The 23,568-nt window shown below is 43.4% G+C and overlaps 1 protein-coding gene across 4 annotated transcripts; it reads left to right on the top strand.

The window, feature by feature from the left end:
• On the top strand, positions 1–23,226 carry LOC103191276 (estradiol 17-beta-dehydrogenase 2). 4 transcript variants are annotated; one of them, XM_007912254.2, is made up of 6 exons: positions 2–563; positions 1,729–1,941; positions 4,805–4,990; positions 16,293–16,430; positions 18,507–18,622; positions 22,973–23,021. In XM_007912254.2, exons 1-6 carry the CDS (start codon positions 284–286, stop codon positions 23,009–23,011), a joined length of 972 nt encoding a protein of 323 aa, XP_007910445.1. In that variant the 5' UTR covers positions 2–283; the 3' UTR covers positions 23,012–23,021. The 4 variants fall into 4 exon arrangements, with proteins under 4 accessions (XP_007910447.1, XP_007910443.1, XP_007910445.1 ...); XM_007912253.2 differs by having other exon boundaries at positions 18,507–18,748; XM_007912256.2 differs by lacking the exon at positions 18,507–18,622 and having other exon boundaries at positions 1–563; positions 22,973–23,226.
• Positions 23,227–23,568: the final 342 nt, after the last annotated feature.

Below are 23,568 nucleotides of genomic sequence, written 5' to 3'. Positions count from 1 at the left end.
GAGCAGCTCCATCAAGGAAAGAGAGAGGGGGAGAGGGCGAGAGCTGTGAAAACTGGCTGATTGGTCCTGTTTCCTGATTTCAGTATACGGTGATTTGCATACCAACATATTTTGAAGCTTCTGATGGCAATGAGGGGAATTGCACAACCCACAGAACTTTAGAACAGCTTCTGTTTTTTTATGGTACATGTGGCAATTTTCTTTGTCGTTGGTCCTCTTTGATAACCTCGGCAGCTTTCGGTCCGAGTGTACAAGGGAAGAGTAGATTCAACCTTCTGATCAAATGGATGACCACAGCACTTTTATACTTGTCCTGTATGGACTGATCAATTCTGCCTTCGCGGCAGCACTGGTGAACAGTTTTCGCAAGTCCGACACACAGTTGAATCTCAGCAGCTCCTGCGTAACTCTGATGCTGTTGTTTTGCGGAGAGCTGTTCTTTTACTTGTATTTCTCATCTTATGTTGGTCTTGTGGTTTTCATCTTGTGTTCTCTGCTAGCGTATGTGTCAATCCGATCCAAGGCAATGCTTTCTCCAGGGGGAAAAACTGTTCTCATTACAGGTGAGTGTGTGTGTGTGTGTGTGGAGTGGGGCGGAGGAGATAATAATAATAATAATAATCCTTGCATTTGATATAGCGCTTTTCACGTCTTCTAGACGTCCCAAAGCGCTTCACAGAACACACTGTAAAGTGAATTGACTGTATATTTGTGGGCGAACGCGGCAGCCAATTGCGCACAGCAATGTCCCACAAACAGTCGTAGATTGAAAATTACCAATTTATTAATGTTTTGGTTTTGGAGCGATTATTATTAGGCTCTGTGTGGAGTAAGGAAACTTGCCCAAGGTTTCGCCCTCTGCCTGGAATTGAACTCAGGTCTCTCACTTGCAAAGCGAGTGCTCTAACCACTGAGCTACAGTGGTGTTTTGTAGCTCAGTGGTTGGAGTCCTGTAGCTCAGTGGTTAGAGCACTCGCTTTGCAAGTGAGAGACCTGAGTTCAATTCCAGGCAGAGAGCGAAACCTTGGGCAAGTTTCCTTACTCCACACAGAGCCTAATAATAATCCCTCCAAAACCAAAAACAATAATAAATTGGTCATTTTCAATCTATGACTGTTTGTGGGACATTGCTGTGCGCAATTGGCTGCCGTGTTCGCCCACAAATATACAGTCAACTCACTTTACAGTATATTCTGTGAAGCGCTTTGGGACGTCCTCCCGACGCGAAAAGCGCTATATCAAATGCAAGGATTATTATTATTATTACAGGACTCCACAATGTTTATTTACTGCTAGGAGAGCCTTAGTAAGGTTGGTTATTGTCCAGGTTGTTAGAACATTCGGGGTGAAAATCTCCATTTACGAGTCATGTTGCTTTAAGAATCAATCATTGTTTTTGCCTGACTCCAGAGGGGGGAAAAAATATCCAACAATGGAATATTTTGATTCAATGTGAATGGATACAATTAGTTTTTTTTAAATAATAATAATTTCTATTAGTTTCACTTTAAGTGGAAAATAGGTAGTAGATCTGGGCAGTGGAAGCTCACTGTGCTTTGGCTTGTATTTAATAATAATAATAATAATCCATGCATCTGATATAGTGCCTTATTACATCTTCGAGACGTCTTAAAGCGTTTCACAGAATATACTGTAAAATGAATTGACTATATTTTGTGGGCGAAATGAAATTTGTCCCATTTGCCTGTGTTTTTACCTATTCTTTAGGTTGTGACTCAGGATTCGGGCACACGTTGGCAAAGCATCTGGATTCCCTTGGTGTTTATGTATTTGCCACAGTGCTTGATGAGGAGGGAGACGGAGCACAAGAGCTCAAGGCAGTCGGTTCAGATCGACTGATCGTCTTTCAGATGGATGTTACAAACCATGCCATGATTCAAGAAACTAAAGAGAAAGTTAAAAAGCAGCTGGGAGGCAAGGGTGAGTCAATGGATGAAGAACTACTATATACTACTGGACATCATTGACAATAATTTTCCCAACACTACTAACCCATACAGGTTCCACAATATTTGACTGGACTTGATCAGGCAAACAAATTGCCCCCCCATACTTCCCCTTATTATTTTAAGCTCCTCAGTCAAATCATGCCTTTATCTCCGCAGCTCCAGTTAACTAAATCTCTCATCATAGCTCAGTCCCTGCTTCATCCCAGGTATCATCCCAGTGAATCATCACAGGACATCTTCCAAGCCCTCTCTAAGGTCAGATGCTCAAAATTGAACATAAAACTCCTTATGGGGTCTGAACCAGTCCTTGTCTGGAAGAGTGCTTGATATTCAACAGTCACTTGAGTGAGTTGTGTCCTGTATCTATCTTTGTGCAGGTAAATGCTTTGCAAAGTGGAAAGTGCCCACCCCCCCCCATCCTGGCCAACAATTCCCAAAATAAAATTAGTCACTCACTCCGTGGCTGTTTTTGGGACATTGCTGTGCACAACTGGCTGCCACATTTCACCCACAAAATACAGCTAATTCGCATTACAGTGCAAAATCAAATGTAAGGATTATTATTGTTGTTGTTTCATTAATATCCTGGAATTATCACTAACCCTGACTTCCATTAGGAGGAGCATGCTGAATAATAGCACTAGTAACATTCACCGAATGATTGCTCTGTCACATGCAAGATGATGAAACATGGAATTCAGTGAGGATGGAGATGGTTTGGGATGGGACGGGGTGGTGAGTTGGGGGGGAACTTGGTTTGCTGAAATTGAACAGATTGCTGCTGCTGAGGGCACAAAAGGGAATTTCAATCTTCACAGTGAATTTGTGGTTGACATTCATATTAACTTCACAAACTTTTTAATACAGGGGGAACCTAAGACAGCTTTTCAAAAGGCTTTGCAGTCATCCCATTAGCATAATATCAACACAATTAGAAGACCTAAGAACATAGTTGAATGAAACCCACACTCAAATTACTGTTCTGAAGTGAAATATACATTTGTGAGAGAGGCAGTGCAGGGCTCCGGTTCTTTGAAGGTAATTTTTGGAAAATGGTTTGAAAGTCAATTTAATTAACAGTAATTTGCAACACTGAAGGAATTGTCTCAATAGCAAATGCAGTATCTCAAAAGGAAATATTTGATAGAATATTGCTGGGAACAATTGGTTTTATGATGAGTTTGGAGACAGACAGATGCCAAGCTCAACATAAACTCAAATGTTCACAGACGATTTTTGTTAGTGTTTCTCAAGATTGTTTCACTCACAGAATATGCAGTCAGTTCACTTAACAGTAGATGCCTCAAAGAGCTGTGAAGCCTGTGGAGTCCTGCAGCTCAGTGGTTAGAGCACTCGCTTTGCAAGCGAGAGACCTGAGTTCAATTCCAGGCAGCGCGAAACCTTGGGCAAGTTTCCTTACTCCACACAGAGCCTAATAATAATCCCTCCAAAACCAAAAACAATAATAAATTGGTCATTTTCAATCTACGACTGTTTGTGGAACATTGCTGTGCGCAATTGGCTGCCGCGTTCGCCCACAAATACACAGTCAATTCACTTTACAGTGTGTTCTGTGAAGCGCTTTGGGACGTTCTCCCGACGTGAAAAGCGCTATATCAAATGCAAGGATTATTATTATTATTATTAATGAGATACCACTGTGGAAATGATGTCACATTCTCATTTTGATAAAACAACCAGTTCAACTGGTTTGAATTCGTTAACTATTTTTATGGGCCTTTGAACTATTCCTGTACATATCTGCATGGTTTGCCGAGCTTTCAGACCATCACCTCCGCCCTTCGCCTTGCCCTTTCCCGCAGTTTTTTTCAAGATCCATCTCAAGACTTTCCTCTTTGACTATGCCTTCGGTCATCTTAACCCCCACCCACTTTGACCCCACTCCAACTCGGGAAACCCTCAACTGTCCAGCAACTTGAGATGTCCTCCCATTGTGAAAGGCACCACATAAATGCAATTTGTCATTGTTCTTTGCTTTTTTTATTTTTATTGTACGCATTTGCCCACAAATACACAGTCAATCCATTTCACAATTTCTGTAAAGCGGTTTGTGATGTCCTTCCGACACGATAAGGTGCTATAACAAATGCAAGGATTATCATTATTATTACAATAATATGGGATAACTGGAGTCCTGCAATAATAATAATAATAATCCTTGCATTTGATATAGCGCTTTTCACGTCGGGAGAACGTCCCAAAGCGCTTGACAGAACACACTGTAAAGTGAATTGACTGTATATTTGTGGGCGAACGCGGCAGCCAATTGCGCACAGCAATGTCCCACAAACAGTCGTAGATTGAAAATGACCAATTTATTATTGTTTTTGGTTTTGGAGGGATTATTATTAGGTGTGTGGAGTAAGGAAACTTGCCCAAGGTTTCGCCCTCTGCCTGGAATTGAACTCAGGTCTCTCACTTGCAAAGCGAGTGCTCTAACCACTGAGCTACAGGACTCCACAAGCTCGGTATTTAGAGCATTCGCCTCACAAGCGAGAGACCTGGGTTTGATTCCCGGCAGGGCGAAACCTTTGGCAAGTTTCCTTACTCCACACGCCTGATAATAATCACTCAAGAAAAAAATAATAAAATTAGTCACTTCAATCCACCACTGTTTGTGCGACACTGCTGTGTGCAATTGGCTGCTTCGTTTCGCCCACAAAATATATAGACAATTCACCTTACAGGAAATTCTGTGAAGAGCTTTTGAGACATCTCAACGATGTGATAAGATGTTATATTCAAATGCAAGGATTATTATTAACAAAAATCTTACAGAGAGCTAATTCCTGGATTTTTTTGCATTTCTCTAGGATTGTTTGCTCTAGTAAATAATGCTGGTATCATTGTCCACATTGGAGATTCAGAAATCATCCCCACAGATGCTTATAAAAGGTGCATGGAAGTCAACTTTCTCGGAGCTGTTGAAGTTACTAAAGCATTTTTGCCTTTGATTCGTCAAACAAAAGGAAGGATTGTTAACATCTCTAGCCCCTCAGGTGTGTATAACTACCCGTGCTTTTCTCTCTTTAGTGAGTGCACTAACTACATGATTATACTTTTCCCAGAAAACACGTTCAACAACTTGAATTTATATAACACACTTCACATACGGCAACATCTCAAAGCACTTTATGGAGGGCAGGGTTGGATGCCAAGGTAGAAGGGGGAGAGAAGAAGGAGAATTGGCCTTAGGCAGTCTGGCTAAGTTGGTAGCACTCTCGCCTCTAAGTCAGAAATAGTGGGTTCAAGCCTCACATCTGGACTTGGAATCACATAGTATAAGCTGGCACTACAATGCAGTGCTGGGGGTTGCTTTTGCATTGTCGGAGGTGTCGTCCTTTGAATGATACATTGAACCAAGTTCTTGTCTGCCTGTTCAGGTGGACATTAAAGATTCCACCGCACTATTCAAAATACACAATAAATTCACTTTACAGTATATTCTGTGAAGCGCTTTGATACATTTCAAGGCGTTATCTCAAATGCAAGGATTATTATTATTATATAATCAGTTAAGTCTGATGGTGGGGGCTCTTCCCTCTCAGCATTATCATCAGAGTCTTAGTAATATTGGAGCTGGGTCTCAGGGAATGTAGAAATGTCCCTGCGAGGCAAATCTAATTTGCACAAGTGTGTGATTTTTCTTTCCCTGCAGCTAGAGGGAGCAATTAAAGCAGAAAGTGCTTTCTCTACAATCTGCCTTAGTCAAGTGAAGAAAAGTGCCGAAAAGTACTTTCCTAATTTACCTGGGTGCCAGTGAATTTATCTCTCCAATACACTGCTCTTGTAACAATGCATGAAGTAACGCTAATCCAACAAGTTGATTTCAAGCTTTATGCATTGCGAAATGAAATTCTATTTCTCAATCCCACTCTCATGAAGGGCAACAACAACACCAAATTACACTTGTATAACGCCCTTCAAGTCGGTAAGACATCCCAGGGCGCTGGACAGTCAGAGGGTTTTTGGACCCGGCAATGCCTGACTGTCTTTCAGATATTGTTCGGATGTGTTGCACGATAGTTTTTTGGCGTGTTTCCTTGTTTGTTCTTAACAGTAGAGATTTCCGGATTGTTTTAATTTACCATTATCAAGTGGTCGACATTGCGATAATCAACATCTGAGTGGTGGATTCAGGCAAGGTAGTCCTCTTACCTCTGAGTCAGAAGTTGTGGGTTTAAACCCATGTCAGGACTTGGAATCACATAGTCTAAACTGACACTCCAATACAGTGCTGGGGGGTTGCTGCATTGTTGGAGGTGCCGTCCTTTGGATGAGATATTGAAACAAGTTCTCATCTGCCTGTTCAGGTGGACATTAAAGATCCCATGGCATTATTTAGAAAGAGAAGGTAGTTTCTCCCGGTGTTCTGGCCAACAAGCAAGCCCTCAGATGAAATTAGTCACCCACTTCATGACTGCTCGTGGAACATAGTTATTGCGTAAATTAACTGCCATGTTTGTCTACAAAATATGCAGTTGCTACACTTTACAGTAAAATACCATGAAGTGCTTTACTGTAAAGTACAGTGACTGTATTTCGTGGCACGGGAAGCACGTGGCATGAACGAATGTGGCAGAGAAAGGGCTTCACTCCTGGCAGAATAAACAAAAGGTTAGAACAGGGAATAGAATTCCACACAGCAATGTGCTACAAAGAGCTCATTTAAAGACAAATGGTTATACATGATTGTATTGGTTACAAAGACTGCTGAGAATGTAATTCTTGTACGTGTTCCCTGACAAGTTCTTCCAGCAATCTGTAAGTTGAATTTACCAAGATTACAAGGTAATAAGTGGATCCATGTGTTGAATAAATGTATATAATTGTAACAGCTGCATTTCTTGAGCTGATTCCGCGTATAACTAATTTTCAATATTAGCGTCTTTCAGTTGTTTATAGTGTGAGAATAATAATGATTTAGGATAGATAGGCTTTATTAGTTCCAGACGTGGAAACATAGTTTTAAGACTCATAAAAATGGTGATAAACTAGTTATGATTGAACACTGGCCTTCCAGTATAGAGGCCAAGGTGATGATAGTGAAATACTCAGGAATTGGGTGAGTGGAGTTCTATAGTAAACTGTTTTGGATACCAGTCGTTTGCATTGGTCATAAACAGCACAGTGTACATTTCAGAAGGATACTTCAAATAACATTACAAGCTTCAGCTACTACGCTCCTAACCTCTGGAACTCTTTTCTCTCCATCTCGCCACCCTCCTCCCCCTTGCTATCTGTCTTTAAGTCTTGCCTTAAAACCTATCCTATTGACCATGCCTTCGGTCACCTTCCCCCTTCCCCCTTGCTCACTGTTCAATCCCATCTTTGTTCTTGTTGTACTGATGGTACCAAATTCTGACGCGAGCATCAAACAGCATCACGCGGAACCTCAGTAGGAATTCTGTCTTTGTTCTAACACTTTGTTTATTGTGCTGGGAGTGAAGCCCTTTTCCCTTTTTGCATTATAGCAAACCCTGGTATATGTATCACCCACTCACTCACACACACACACACAGCCGGGCTATAAAAGAGACGAGCTCTAATTTGGGGGGGTTGGTTCTATGCAAAGCATTAAAGTGACAGCTCTTTCATAACATTATAACAGAGTACCTGGGTTCAATGGATGGTCTAAAAGCTCTCAGTGGACCATGAGAAAGTGAGCCCAGTGTGATTCACGCCTGCCGTGTTTACACTGTATGAAATCCCACAACTCTAATAACCTCCTCCAAATGTTTCTTGCTATTTGTATTGCACGTGTACATTGAATCTCTGTGAGAATCACATTGATTCACGTGCAGTGGGAATAAAATGTACACTCCTACTTTGGTGGCTGCTTGTCTCTCTCTGCATTCCAAATCTACTTTTGTGCTATCTCCTCAATCAGGAAGACAATCATATGTAGCCTTGCAGAGTGTCCAGCATCAAATTACTAAAATAATAATAAATAATTATCCTTGCATTTGTAATAGCCCCTTTCACGCTGGGAGGATGTCTCAAACCAATTCACAATATTTACTGGGAGGTGCGTGACTGGGATTTGCAAGCAAATGCATGATCCAAATTGCATACAGCAATGAGCCATGAGGTGAATGATCAATTTTACCTGGGGAATTGTTGACCAGGACACCGGGAGAAACTCTCTTCTCTTTTCGAGTAGTGCCATGGGATGTTTAACATCCATGTAAACAGATAGGTGGGACCTCGGTTTAAGAGCTGTTGAGATTAGATAAATAGACATTTGGGAAATGGACAATTAAGGAGGAGGGGAAATTAATTTGAAAGATCTGGCATGATCTAATATATCGATGGACGGGCTGAGGGGCTGACTCTATATTCCTAATTATGGGGTCAATAAAAGTTTGGGGATCAAGCCTCTTGGTGGAGGGAATTTGGCATTATATTAAATAACTACCAGATGGCTAATTCTGATTTAAATGGATAAGAGCATCTGAGCTCCACCTTATCAAGCCAGTCCGGAACCTTGGCGTCTTGTTTGACCCTCAACAATCCTTTCTATCCCACATCTGCGCCATGACCCGCTCTGCTTTCCCCCACCTTTGCAATATCGCCTGACTCTGCCACTGTCTCACTCCACCGGCTGCCAAAACCCTCATACATGCTTTCATTACATTGAGGCTTGACTATGCAAACTCTTTGCTTGTCGGCCTCCCCAACTCCTCCCTCCATAGGCTGCAGATCATCCAGAACTCTCCCGCACCAGGCTCCGTGACCCTATCATCCCTATCCTCGTCCGACTCTACTGGCTTCCCATCACTCAGGATACAGTTCAAGATCCTGGTCTTGCTTTAAAGCCTTCAAAGCTCTCCATGGTCTTGCTCCTTCCTACCTCCGCGACCTCCTACCCCCTACCATCCTGCTTGCTCCCTCCACTCAGCGGGCTCCAGCCTGCTTCACGTTCCATGCCTTGCCCACAGCACCACTCTGCCCCCACCCTCTGGAACTCCATCCCACAGTCCCTCCGCCTCGCCCCTCCCTTGCCTCCTTCAAGATCCATTTCAAGACCCTCCTCTTCGACCGTGCTTTCGTTCACCCTGCTTCCCCCCTCACCGCCCTCCCCGATCCCGACCCCCAGCTCGAGTCCAAAATTCTGTCTGTCCAGCACCTTGGGATGTCCCCCCGATGTGAAAGGCATGAATTACACATGTAATTTTGTTGTTGTTGTTGAGCTTGGTTTTGAGATAATTGATACATCCTCACAATTGTGTCTGACCAGCCCTTTGCACTGGCTGGGAATGGGAGAGGGGCACTGGGCTACAGTGGAACATGAAGGTAACGTTCATAGGCAGGGGCTGGGGGGTGACCTTGACTGCTCCTTTGCTTTACTACTTGAAAAGGGGATAGGGTTGGGAGTATGGAGGAGTAATATAAGACTATATGTGTGTATTTTTTTAAATTCATACAGCCTGTTGGCTAGATTAACTGACAAATGATCCCTTTCATAACCTCCCAAAGCCCCACAAGGGAAAATTCAGCATTCTTTTTGAAAAAAAAATGGTTTTGACAATTTAATTTCTCCGACAGCTGTGCCTGTCAGATGTGTCTCTGTGGCAATGGGAGAGCAGATACCAACAGTACAGCTGCCTGCGTTAGATAAATCCGCAATGAAAATGATTTTAAAAGATCATTTTCAGGCAGCTCACTGAGAACTTTTGCACATTCTGAACCATTGCAATTTCTTTTGAATTAAAATTTCTTTTTTTTTGAGTGCGAAACCCATCGCAACAATCGATCTCTGGGATTTCCACATGTAGGTGGGTTGCTTGGAATTCTCAGTTTGGTTTGGATGCTCTTAAAGTATGGTGATGAGTTTCTGCATGTATTAACTGGCTGACCCCCAAAAAACTGTGATAACTTTTTTTTTAACCTTGTGCAATATTTGCGGTAATAGTCCGGAGCAAATGATAACTTTTGGTACAGTTTGTGACTTTGACTCGGTTTCCCCATTCACCACAAATTTTTGTACACCATCTGTGAGCTGAGCCAAGAACACTTAAGTCTCAGCTTCAAGTTAAGTATTAGGAAACCGGCAAGGATTAACGATAATTACTGGCCAAGTGTGAAAATAGGGTCTGAGTAAAAATCTAATTTTTAAAAAGATTTCAGATCTCTCTGTGGCTACAGAATTCAATCCCGTTGGCCTATGTTGCTGTAAAGGTTTGAAAGTAATATTAAGAATCCTTGCATTTGATACAGCGCCTTTCACGTCAGTTGGACCCCTCAAAGCACTTCGCAGAATTTAACGTCAAGTGTAATGACTGTGTATTTTGTAGACAGTATATCACTGTAGTGGAAAGATTTGCTATACGTTGCACTCAGTGCAGTTATATTTTTGTGCGAGAGACACAAGACAACAGCAACAAAATACATGTGTATAGCATCTTTCACGTCAGGAGGACACTTTGTATTGACAGTCACTATGCTTGACTGTGCATCAGATACTCGTGAAGCACTTTGAGACATGATAAGGAACTATCATTTTTTTGCACATAATTCTTGTGTAATTAAAGCTTTGCAGCACTGGTTGCCAGATCTCTCAGCAGTATATCTCCCATCCAATCTCTTAGTCGGGGATGCTTCATGTGCAAACTTCTGGCACTCAGTTTCTGCATATAAGAGCTGTTTCTGCATGGATAGTGAGTGTTGATAGGCTTATCTGCAGCACAAGCCTATCCTTACCTGACATCCACATAAACTGTCTGCCTGTGTGGGTGGGCGTTAAAGACCCGATGGCACTCATTTAGTAGAGAAGGGAGTTTCCTGTCCAACAATCCCCCAAATAAAATGGGTCACTCACTTCATGCTGTTTGTGGGACATTGCTATGCGCAAACTGGCAGTCTACAAAATGCACAGTCAATCCACTTTACACTATCTTGTGAAGCGCTTTGAGACTCCTTGTTGACTTCAAAAGGCACTATATCAAATGCAAGGATTATTATTCTTATTATTGTTATGACGGTCACTCTGTAGCCCAGTGAGGACCTAACATGCTTTGAACCATTCAGAGCTCTGTTGCCTTGCCCCTCAGTTTGCAAAGTCATTAACTGAACCACACCACAGGAATGGAGCAGGGTTTATCCACATTTGGTTTTACGCACAGCATTAGCTGATCTCAGCCAGGGCAGCACTGAAAAACATTACAATTGACCTCGATGCACAAGACTGAGGAAAGGGAAATTCCCGCGGGTTTCGCACTCCCAAAAGCTGCTCTTTAATCTGCTGCTGGTTAGGTGAGGATGAGGATCAGAACAACTTGGCTGGGCTGTAATACAACCAGTGTTTTCCAACCCTTGCTGGCTTGGGCTGGCCAGTGGGGTGGGGGGAAAAGCACACGGATGAAATGCTAGAGGTTAAGTCAACCCATGTTACCACAGCCTGAGTTGGCACCTTCAGTGGAGGGGGTTTTAGTGCAGGCCGGAGATGGTGGTGGTTGTGGTAGGGTGGAAATCTGCCAACTGGTAGCAAATGTCACAGCATTAACAAATGTAGAGTTTGCTGATGCTCGGCAAAACCAGAGCCACCCCATTGTCTTGTTTTCGGAGGAGGCAAATTTCAATGTAAACTGATTGCATATGGTCAGAGAAGTGTCGGCAGAATTTTCATTTCTACCATAAATATTTATGTGCCTTGAACTGATTGGTACACAAGAGGCCAGGCTGTGTAAAAGATAGGAAAAGTAGAGCTAAGAGCATCAATACATTTGCTTCACTTCCATTCTGAAGTCCTATAGTTCAGCGGTTAGAGCACTCGCCTTGCAAACGAGAGACCTGGGTTTAATTCCCGGCAGGGCGAAATGTTAGGCAAGTTTCTTTACTCCACACGCCACTGTTTACCTAGCAGTATGTAGGAACCCAGTTGTTAGTCGATTGCTGGTTCGTTTTATTTGATTTATCGTGTTTTGATCACTCAATCCACGACTGATTTGTGGGATACTGCTGTACGCAATTGGCTGTCAGGTTTTGCCCCAAATACACAGTCAATTCACTTTACAATATATTCTGTGAAGCACTTCGAGATAAGGCGCTATATCAAATGCAAGTTATTATCAATATTATTATTTCTTTGGAATTGAGCTGCTTGAAACAGGTTACGGACTGGAGCTCTTCTGAATCCAACCTCCACTCACCTTTGTTTAACACAAATAGAAACAGAAGCAGGAGTAGGCCATTTAGTCCCTTTTATTTCATTTTATTTACTGCAATCGATTGAAAGTTTAAACCTAAAGGCTCATTTTGATCAGTAGGAGCAGCCTTGCCAGTCCTTTCTTCACCCCCACTGCCCCCCACTGCCCCTCTCCGCTAAAACATCTGGCGGTATTACAAAGCACATCCCGCAGTGAATCGTAAATGTGCTGGATGTTTGCTGGAACACATTTCGCCTAGACATCTGAGTATCTCGTAAAGGAGCCTGTTGTTGCTTTTGCCAAACCGCTGCTGCATTGCGTGAAATTGAAATTAATTGCAGAAGAAAGGGCAGCTGCAGAATCTCCTCACCATCATGAAGGGCAGAGTATGGGCAGGGGGTTGGGGGGGCAGAGGAGAGGAAGGCGATGAACTGACACTTAGATAGCTTCAATACAAAGCTATGGGGAAAAAGTGGGGAATGTGGCTAATTGGGTAGTTCTTTCAAAAAGCTGGCACAGGCACGGTGGGCCAAATGGCCTCCTTCTATGCTGTAGGAGACGTCTTGAAGACATGCTAAAGCACTATATCAAATGCAAGGATTTTAACTATTATTATGATTCAATATCAACAGCTGGTCTGAAAGATCAAGTGCAGATGACGATTCCTGACAGCCACCCTGGCTGACGTATGGCAGTCATGACCAGGAGCCCTGGTTACCCCCACCCCCCCCGCCCCAGTTGAAGGGAGGGGAAGCCAATTATGTAGCATCTGGAGCATCACCCAGTGAGGACCAGACATGCTCTGAACCACTCAGCAATCTGTTGCCTCCCCACAATGGCTCAACTGGTGAAGTCAATACCCAGAGTAAAACTGAACCACACCAGGAATGGAGCAGGGTTTATCCACATTTGCTTTACACAAGTAGTTAGCTGCTCACGTGAATAGTAAGCCATTTGTTCTCTTGTGGGCACATGCTCAAAACACTATTGAGTGTAAAGGAAGTAAGCATATAAAATAGGGTAGTGATCAAATGGCCAACGTAAACATTCTGTTCTCATCTTATTGATGAAATTAATTGACTTCCTGACGTGAATAAGCAAACCTTGGCTGGTTCACTACCTGAACTGTAAGCCTGGGTTATGCTCTTTAACTCACTCCAGGTTGTCTCTTACTTAATCTAATCTGTGCTGTTTGGGATGAAGTTAATTTGAGACCATCTTTGGAGCTGGCTATTTCAAAGGTCAGTACCTAAAATGCAGGTACTAGCCGCTCACCTCTCTCCCTGACCAGTTTAGCAGCAAAACTGAATGGGATCAATGTTTGGATGGATTTGAACCCTCGTGCTGATGAAAGTAAGGTAACAGTAAATCATTATAGCAACCTCACAAAGGCACATCTATGCTGAAATGTCGTTGCAATCCTTTTATGACAAGTAACAATTTAGAGAAATGATTTATTTCTTTAAATGAAGGTAAATGAATGTTATTAATGAGCTATTTATTTAATGTTTTGAGCTGTAAAAGTAAACTGGAGTGTTATTGAAATACGAATTCAGTCAAAGTCATCCTTGCATTTGCTATATGCCTTGACAGACATTTGTTATGTGCAAATCACTGGAATCTTTCACCTATTTAAAAAGTCCAATTTACAACCTTCCTGCAGGCTTTCAAATATTCCTTATTCTTGAGGTTGGGAATAAGGGAGTGCGAAGGTACAAATGAATAAGGGTTAGATTATGTTAAATTCCCTGGGGTAACCAACACGCACAGACACTGCTAAGCCCTACAAATCTCTATAAGGCCTTCCTCCAGCTGTCTCCCCTCCCCCCTCTGCTACTACTCCTCGTTGCTCATTAATTCTCTTCTTCGCTAACCTCCCCCAGCCCCCCATCAGATAACCTGTTTAACTTGGAACTCCCTGTTGCTGATGGGTTCAGACGCCAGCGTTTCACTGTAAATAATTGTTGTAAAACAGTTAGCCTCTTGTTTCAATGGATTATATAAGAACTGGACAAATGGTCCGTCTTATACCTAATCATGCAGCGTAACATACAGCTGTCACTGTCATTTCCATCAGCTTTTGTCTGCGTTTTTAGAAGGCTGTATTACGAAGACCAGTTGAACTGCGCTTTTAATAATGCCAGGCAACAGTGCTAAATTTGGTGTGAGAAACCTTCACATTTGGAGTCTTTTAATACACTTGAAATATCACCTAAATTCCTGGAGATTGTGAGGTCTAAATTGAGGGTATTAAACTACGTTAAACATCGTTGCCATCCCAGTAGAAAATAAATTGGTCATTAAGTTCAATATTGCCAGCTTCAAGTCGGGAAAAATATATTCCCACTGTTGCTTACGTGCCAAGCAAATAATCCAGCCCACAGGTGCTTCCTAGCACTTGTAAGTCAATTGAAGTAGTTTTCAAAGTTGTGCAATTATTTTGGTGATATCTCTGAAAGACAATCAACTCCGCGCACACCTCTCCTCCCACTCCCACTTCGAACCCCTCCAATCCGGTTTCCGCCCTGCCCACAGTACAGAGACTGCAATTGTGAAAGTCTCAAACGACATCCTCTCTATCTGTCACCAGAGCTCCTGGACCTCTCCGCCACTTTCGACACAGTCTATCACGCCATCCTCCTCCAACGCCTTTTCTCCGTCATCCACCTCAGTGGGACCGCACTCGCCTGGTTCGAATCCTACCTCACAAACTGCCAGCAGTACATCTGCACAAACGGCTTTTCCTCCGCTCTCACCTGGTTACCTGCGGGATACCCCAAGGATCCATCCTTGGCCCCCTCCTCTTCCTAATTTATATGCTCCCTCTTGGGGATGTCATCCGCAGAGATGGGGTACACTTCCACATGTATGCAGATGACACCCAACTCTATTTTTCCACCTCATTTATGACCCCCAGTCCCCTGATGTTCTGTCAGCCTGCCCGTCAGACATCAGGAGCTGGATGAGCGCGAATTTCCTGCAGCTAAATGGTGACAAATCGCACGGTTCTCACCTCTTCCACCTACCCGACCTCCCCTAAAACTCTCCGAACCCATCCGCAACTTAGGCATCAGGTTCGACCCCCAATTATCTTCCTTCCCCACATCCAGTCCCTCACCAGCACCGGTCTCCGCCAATATCTCACTCCAAAAGCTGCCAAAACCCTGGTCCGTGCCTTTGTCACCGCTCGGCTGGACAACTTAAATGCCCTCCACGCCAGTCTCCCCTTCACTACCATATATAAAATCCAGGTCATCCAGAACTCTGCTGCCCGCATTCTTACCTGTACCAAACTCCGCTCCCCGATTACCCCAGTCCTTGCCAGACTGCACTGGCTGTCTGTCCCAGAGAGGATCGACTTCAAGATCCTCACTCTTGTCTTCAAATCCTTCCACTGCACCCCCTCTACCTCTTTGACCTCCTCTCTCCTCACAACAGTGCCCGTTGCCTTCGCTCCACCGAGTCTGGCCTCCTCCTTGTCCCCCGAATCCTCCGCTCCACCATCGGCGGCCGTGCTCTGGAACTCCCTTCCTCACTCCCTTCGCCTCGCCCCCTCTCTTCCTATTTTCAGGTCTTGGCTAAAGACCTTTCTTTTTGATCGTGCCTTTGGTCACCTTCTTCCCCCCCACCCTGGCTCGGCCCCAGGATCGGTTATTGTGAAGTGCTCTGAGACGCCATCTGGCGCTACATAAATCCAAGTTGTTGTTGTTCTACTGTGTGGGGAGAAGAGAGTTAATCCCTCCTGTGTTGTACTGTGTGGGGAGGAGGGAGTTAACCCACAATATCCGCTAACAGGCAGACGGATGAGATCTTTCTTGTTTTTAAAAATGGGAGAAACACGGGAGAAGGCAGTGCTATGAACAGACAATACTCCCAGATTTTTATTCTCCTTAAGAGTTGAATAGGCTGGATACCCAGGCTTCACCAAACAATGATAAGATGAATGTTTGGGAGCATAATCTAAGATGGCATAATGGTAAAACCCAGCATCAAGACATGGGATACTGATGACATTTGCAATGATTTCCCCCTTGCAACCACACACTTTGGAGTATATGTTCATGCACTTATCTCAGTTGACGCATTATAATTTGACTATGAATTAATGGCACATTTCTTACCAACCATCTCTTTATTGTATCATTTTCCACAGGGGAGATACCTTTTGGAAGGATGTCCACATATGGTTCATCCAAAGCGGCATTGGAGCTTTACTCGGATATTTTGCGTCAAGAGATGAAAATCTGGGGGGTAAAAGTATCCATTATCCAACCGGGTGCCACCAAAACAGGTACAACTTATCTCAGTTACTCCACACCTCACACAATGTCAACCATAGTTTGGAAGAAGGCCATTTGGCCCATCGTGTGTTTTCCTTGCAATTTTTACATGGAGCAAAATATCATTCTAAATAAAGAAACATGCTGACTTACTAGAGCAGAATCTGGTCAGTTCAGTGCTAACTATTCGGTCCCATTTACCTGCTTTTCCCCAACCTCTTGCAAATACTATACTCCTTTTAAGATATCTATCTAGTTCCTTCTTGAAAGCTAATATGGATTCTGTCTGAACACCCACATCTGATGCATTGTGCAACCTATTATAGTAAATCAGCATTGTTCTTTACTTAGAATGACATTTTACTCCATGTGAAAATTACAACAACAACAACTTGCACCTGTATAGCGCCTTCCACGCAGGGTAGTGTCTCAGAACACTTAACAGTGGCAGAGCCTGACTCTGAGCCATGTGGGGGGGGGGGAAGGGGGGTAGCCGTAAGCACAGTCGAACAGAGAAGTTTTCAGGTGGGACTTGAAAGAGTGGAGAGAGGGTGCAAGGTGGAGGGATTGAGGGAGAGTGATCCAGAGTTTTGGGGCATAAGGGCTGAAAGCACAACCTCCAATGGCGGGGCGGAGGGTGCGAGGGACAAGAAAGAGGCTGGTGCCAGTCAAGTGGAGGCGGCAGTTGGTGGAGTGGGGAGTGAGGAGTGAGGAGAGGTGGGAAGGTGCCAGGGAGTGAATGGATTTAAACACGAGAATGTGACAATTACAGTAAAAAGACTAATTTTAAAGTACAGTCACTGTACTTACAGTATATCCTGTGAAGTATTTTGGGACATCCTCCCAACTTGAAAGGTCTCTACCGAATGTAAGGATTATTATTATTATCAAAGGCAAAAAGCACAGAATATAATGCAAGAAATGGCAGAGTATATCTGGCCTTTGGCAGATCTCCTGTTTGAGTTTGCTTAGCTTGCAAGATACATTTCTCTATAGAGTTTAATGAAAAAAGTATTTCAGATGAAGAACCATCCCCTTGGCCCATTTGATCTCATCCTTCAAAAATGGCCGCCCTAACGGTCATCTGATTATTGAAACTTAACAAGAAGGCCAGTGCCGGGGATCCAACATTTACATTGGTAAAGAACAGGATTATTATTCAAGATTATCGACTTCAAGATCCTCACCCTTGTATTCAAATCCCTCCACTCCTCTGCATCCCCCTACCTCTCTGACCTCCTCTCTCCTCAAAACAGTACCCGTTGCCTTCGTTCCTCTGGATCTGGACTCCTCCTCATCCCCTGAGTCCTCTGCTCCACCCTCGGTGGCCGTGCCTTCAGCCATTATGCCCCGAGGCTCTGGAATTCTCTTCCTCACTCCCTTCGCCTTGCTCCCTTTCTTCCTACTTTCAGGTCCCTTCTGAAGACTTTTCTCTTCGACCGCGCCTTTGGTCACCTTCTTCCCCCTCCCCCTGGCTCGGCCCCGGGATCCGTTACTGTGAAGCACTCTGAGACGTCGTCAAGTTGTTGTTATTATTGAACCAATAAAGTGGCATCCCAGGATGGGTAATACGGAGGAGTTTTTCTGGGAATAGTAATGCAAATTTAACTTTCAGGCTGCAATATTACACTAGGTCATTAAATTGAGGATGAAATGGGTCAGAAGCTGAAAATGTACATTTTCACTTTCCTCAAGTGGGTGTTTCGTTGACTATCAGTGTCCTATCAGTGGTGGTATATCCTCCCAATGTGAAAGGCGCTATATAAATGTAATTTTGTTGTTGTTGTTGTCAGTGGGGATGTGCAATGGCAGTCACTGGCCCTCAGCCGACATGGGATAAGGGTGGGGGGAATAGGCAGGAGATATTATATGATGTTTTTGCTTAACGGGAGTTATTTTGGATGTTTCTCTCGAATTTTCCAGGAGACAATTGTTTCTAAAGGGTCAATGTCCTCAGCGAGTAGGCTGCTGGGGGGGGGTTGTAGTTTAGACCATTTGACTATCCTTCGGTCAACAGTAGGGAAAGAGAAACCAAAAAGGGTTTGCCCAGCACTGGAATGATTTATTTTTTGTGTGTGTTTTTTAAGCTCAAGTTGGCAATGTCAACTTCTGGTGCCAGCAACAGAAACAACTGACGGACAGCCTCTCTCTGGAGCTTCTACGGGACTATGGAGAAGACTACCTCGCCGAAATATACCAAAAGGTTACCCTTCTCGGTTCCAATTTTCATCAGACTATGGACCCGATCATTGACACCATAGTTGCAGCTTTATTAACAGAGAACCCAAAGTCACGATACACAACTGAGTTTGTGATTGATCTGATAAAGGTTATATACTATTTCTTGCCTAATACAGTATCCGATATCATTCTGAATAAGATATTTGTTTCACACAGTCTCCTACCAAATGGGTGTAAACAAAAGTAATTTCGCCCACAGAAGGTATAGTCACTATACTTTAAAATATATCTTGTGAAATGGCTTGAGACTTTTCGAAGACGTGATAAGGCTCTATAGGCTCTATGCTAAACGCAAGGATTATTATTGTTGTAAAAGCAAACAGTAGATCTCTTCTGTTTGTGACCTGTGTAACTTATTGTAGCTATAGTAGCAAAGTAGAACTCAGAAATTGTCAAGCTCGTAGGTCCCAAGAAGCATTTTATGAATTATGAAATGTGCTTTGAACGCTCACAAATTGCAATGTTCAGCTTTGGAAACATGTGTAAAATGATTAGAAAAAACTATATTGTGAATGTTTAGACAAAATGCTTCAGCCTTTTTATATTTTTCACAGTCAATTCACACATAAATGCAAATTAAATGTTGGTCTAAGAGGGTCTAAGAAGCAGGTCTAAGAGGGTCGAATCGTCCTTCTATTCCAGGTTAATCCTGGAGGCGGAGGGCAACCCCACCACCAATCTGCTCCTCCGCCCTCCCCGCCAAGCCTCGCAGATTCTTTCCTCTGACTCTCACTGCGAGAAAATGCTGGACTTCCTCGAGTCCAAAATCGAGAGAATCCGCACTCCGACAATTACCCATCCCTCCTTTCACACCTTTGAACAACAACAACAAAATGATTCTTATAGAGCGCCTTTCACGTCGGGAGGACATTGCAAAGCGCTGAACAGTCAGGTGTCGGGGCCCGAGCATGGGGGAGGAGTGGTGTAGGGGTGAGGGAAGGCAGAGAGGTGAGAGGGCGACCAAAGGCATGATCGAAGAGCCTGTCAACCCCTCCTCTGTCTTCACCACCTTATCCTCCATGAAACCCACCACCTACTCCCTGGACCCCATCCCCACCCCTCTCCTTAAATCCCAGCTCCCCCTCCTTGCCTACCTACCAGCAGCCTACATCATTAACCTCTCCCTGTCATCTGGCACTGTTCTTTCCCCCCTCAAAACTGCCATTATCACCCCCACCTTGAAGAAACCTTCCCTTGACCCATCACAGCTATCCAGCTACCAGCCCATCTCAAACCTCCCTTTCTTATCCAAGGACCTTGAGAGAGCCGTTGCCTCCCAGCTCTGCTCTTTCCTCCCACTCCCTCCATGAACCCTTCTAATCGGGTTTCCGTGCTCCCACTGCTTCCTCGTCCTCCTTGACCTCTCCGCTGCCTTTGACACAGTGGACCATTCAATCCTCCTCCACCGCCTTTCCTCCCACCTCAACCTTCAAGGTTCTGTCCTTGACTGGTTCAGGTCCTATCTTTCACACCGCCTCCACTTTGTCGCAGCAAACAGCTTCTCCTCCAGTCCCTGCACCATCTTGTGCAGCGTTCCTCAAGGCTCTGTCCTCGGTCCCCTCCTCTTCACCCTCTACATGCTCCCCTTGGTGACATCATCCACAGAAATGGGGTAAATTTCAAAATGTATGCGGATGACACCCAACTCTATCTCTCTGCCTCTACCCTGAACTCCAGGACTACTGGCATCCTGACCGTCTGCCTGTCCTACATCAAGTCCTGGACTAAACAGTAGACCTGGGAGCACACCTTGACATACACTGGAGAGATCACAGAACTATCACACAGAATCATAGCTAGTCATTCTATCAGACAAACCTTATTAAAGAATTATAATAATAATAATCCTTGCATTTAATCCACGTCTTCTAGACGTCCCAAAGCGCTTCCCAGAATATGATGTAAAGTGAATTGACCGTATATTTGTGGGCGAAACGTTTATAATATAATTATAGTATAATTATGGGTAGGTTACATTCTAAATGCATATAAAGATTAATTAAAAGCCTTAAAAAATATTAAAAATCCCAAATATAATCTTACAAGGATGCATACTCCATCCTACCAAGCCAAGTCTTCGACCCTCAACTGTTCTTTTTCCCCATATCCTTGACATGACCTGATCAGTCTCCCCATCGCCCCCCACCTCTGCAACATTGCCCGACCCCGCCACTGTCTTAGTTGAACTTGCCACAGTTCATTAATCAACTTCATTTTGAGGAGGGAGTAGATTTGGGGATAATGATTTCACCCACAAATATACAGTCAATTCACTTTACAGTCTATTCTGTGAAGCGCTTTGAGACGTCGAGAAGACATGAAAAACGCTATATCAAATGCAAGGAATATTTATTATTATTATTATTATTATAATGATAGTTCAGGGTTATATGACTGATTTGAGATTCCTCAACCAGAGTTAACAAGTGTTTCCCAATTCTGATGCTCCACAAGACTGGCATGCTTCACCCATGGAAGCAAAAAAAAATTTTCAGGAAGGAATTAGATAGCCATTTGGCAAATAGTTTAATAGAAATGGAATGAAAAACACAGCGTAGAAGCATATAATTATTCTTTTTTTTAAAAAACAATGGTCTTACCAAAGTTCTGCATCCCTCTGTTCCCAATGATCATAATCCAATGTAATGATTGTTATTCATAGTTTTGTGTTAAAGGGGCCAGGCTGCATGCAGGTAGCAGGAATGTACAGCTATGAATGTCCTATTCAGTCTCTGGTTTCAAATCCTGGCCCTGGTGAGTCTGCTTGAAATTAATTGAAACAGATAGCCATTTTGCCACGGACAAAGCACACCACCCGTAAGAAGACTGTTCGTGTTGAGGGGACGCAAAGGGGGAGGCGGGTTGGTCTTACACCATGAGAAAAGAAAGGTCCTAGAAACTGTCAACAATTTATTCTCTGAGAATACGATACTTTTTTCGACAAATTAATTCTAATCCTGAGAATGCATAATGTGTTTCTTAATATAAATATTAATATATGAAGAACTGAAAATAAACAGAGCATGTTCTGAAGGCTGGAGTTTCTCAAAATGTATTAATTGTTACTCTCCGCACTTTGCATTCTGCTTTGCCAATACGATTTAGTAGGGAACTGAATGTTCTTTGGCTTTGTTATCTTGGCTTGTTTGCAGGCTCAGGCCTTGATCTGCTCTGTTTGCTACTCGTAACCTGTGCCAGAGCATTTTTAAATATGAAACTATCACATATAAGTGTTTATCTCCTAATGAGACTTTTGCTGTTGAACCTTGTGTTTGCTCTCAGTGAAGTGAAACACTTGAACAAAGAGGAATTTATTTTGGTATCGGCAGTGACTTTAGTAAATCTTTTCAACCACGGGATGCCTTCAGTGCCTGCCGTGCAGGTTTGTATTATGGTGACAACTCAATCACACACACTTTTCAATGTTATTTGCAGGTACTTGCTCGACAGACCAGTCTGCATATTGGGTCAGCAACTTCTTATTCAATCAGATTTCTATTATCTACACATATATATGGCATCAGTTAAGGACTCGTGTAAAGCTGTAACTATAATTGTACAAAAGTCTGAGATTTCATCCCATCTTGCAAAAGCATACAGTTCCCAGTTTAAATTGGCTGACTGACCCTGCATTAAAAGGTGAAGTGGTTCATTAAGCAGATGTTAGAATGCAGCACTTGAGCCATCTGGTCAACACAACTTGCACTGATACAGAACCTTTCATAATAATCCTAACATTTGACAGGGTGACGTGGGATCTTTAATGTCCGCCTGAACAAGCGGATAGGTGCTTGTTTTAACGTCTTACCGAACAATGGCAGCTCTGACAATGCAGCAACTCCCCAAGCACTGTACTTAAGTGACAGTCTAGACCATGAGTTCAAAGTCCCAACGTGGAGCGTGAACACACAATCTTCTGAAGCGGAGGCAAGGGAGCTACCAACTAAGTCAATCTGACACTTTAAAGCTGTGTAGATGCACAGCGTAAAGCTTAGAAGCTGTGTTGGGAATATTGGGACTGATATTCATTAGCAGGTTTCCCTATTTCTCAGCTGGGTCCATTATCTGGGGGAGGTGATTGTCCTCTAGCTGGAGTCAAATGTGTCTTGTGATGAATCAATAATAATAATAATACTTGCATTTGATATAGAGATTTCCATGTCTTCTAGACATCTCAAAGCACTTCACAGAATATGCTGTAAAGTGAATTGACCGTATATTTGTGGGTGAAACTCAGCAGCTAATTGCGCACAGCAGTGTCCCACAAACAGTCGTGGATTGAAAATGACCAATTTATTGTTTTGTTTTGGAGGTATTATTATTAGGAGTACAAGGAATGGAAAGAGAATAAAGGATTTCAAGAAAAAAGGAGATGTGGCCTGCACAGAGGCAGAATGCGTTGGATCTTAATTTGAGTCATTTAATGTAAAGGACATGGCCTATGAATTGTGACGTCCAAACCCTGTGTTCCCAGGCTCAGCCATACCACTGAGCTGAGGCCAACTGTGAAACAGAGCACGAACCAACTCTAAGCCTCCTGCTCGGTTGAGGAAGTTGGGCGGGGGGAGGGGGGGGGGGGCGGCTGCTGTGGTCAGTATTTTCGATGAGAAAGAGAGTCATTCGCAGCTGGAGACTTCATGAATGGGAAAATGATATACAAAACATACAGACTTTACAATGCCAATTTGGAAACGGTGAGAGATGGAAGACATATTTGGACAAGTGGTACGACAGAGGGCAAAGAAGGTAATGATCTAGATCAGTCCATCAGTTTGCTTTGTACTGCACGCTATAATTGTGTTCCCACAGCGCAGAGCAACACACCTCCAATTACCAGCAGTATTTCTTATATTTAGGAACCATGTGCTACTCCGATGTTGGTGACCCTCCCCTTCCGCACCCCACCCC

The sequence above is a fragment of the Callorhinchus milii genome, unplaced genomic scaffold (genome assembly GCF_018977255.1).
Source record: "Callorhinchus milii isolate IMCB2004 unplaced genomic scaffold, IMCB_Cmil_1.0 Scaffold14, whole genome shotgun sequence".
Taxonomy (NCBI): domain Eukaryota; kingdom Metazoa; phylum Chordata; class Chondrichthyes; order Chimaeriformes; family Callorhinchidae; genus Callorhinchus; species Callorhinchus milii.
Note: the sequence above shows the minus strand (reverse complement) of the source record. Positions and strands in the feature narration are given on the sequence as shown.

Bases quoted from the DNA above. Each gene is read 5' to 3' on its own strand.
- LOC103191276 (XM_007912252.2), top strand. From the start codon at position 284: ATGGATGACCACAGCACTTTTATACTTGTCCTGTATGGACTGATCAAT. The intron at 4,991-16,292 runs GTGTGTATAACT...CATTTTCCACAG, and splicing joins TAACATCTCTAGCCCCTCAG to GGGAGATACCTTTTGGAAGG. The intron at 16,431-18,506 runs GTACAACTTATC...GTGTTTTTTAAG, and splicing joins ACCGGGTGCCACCAAAACAG to CTCAAGTTGGCAATGTCAAC.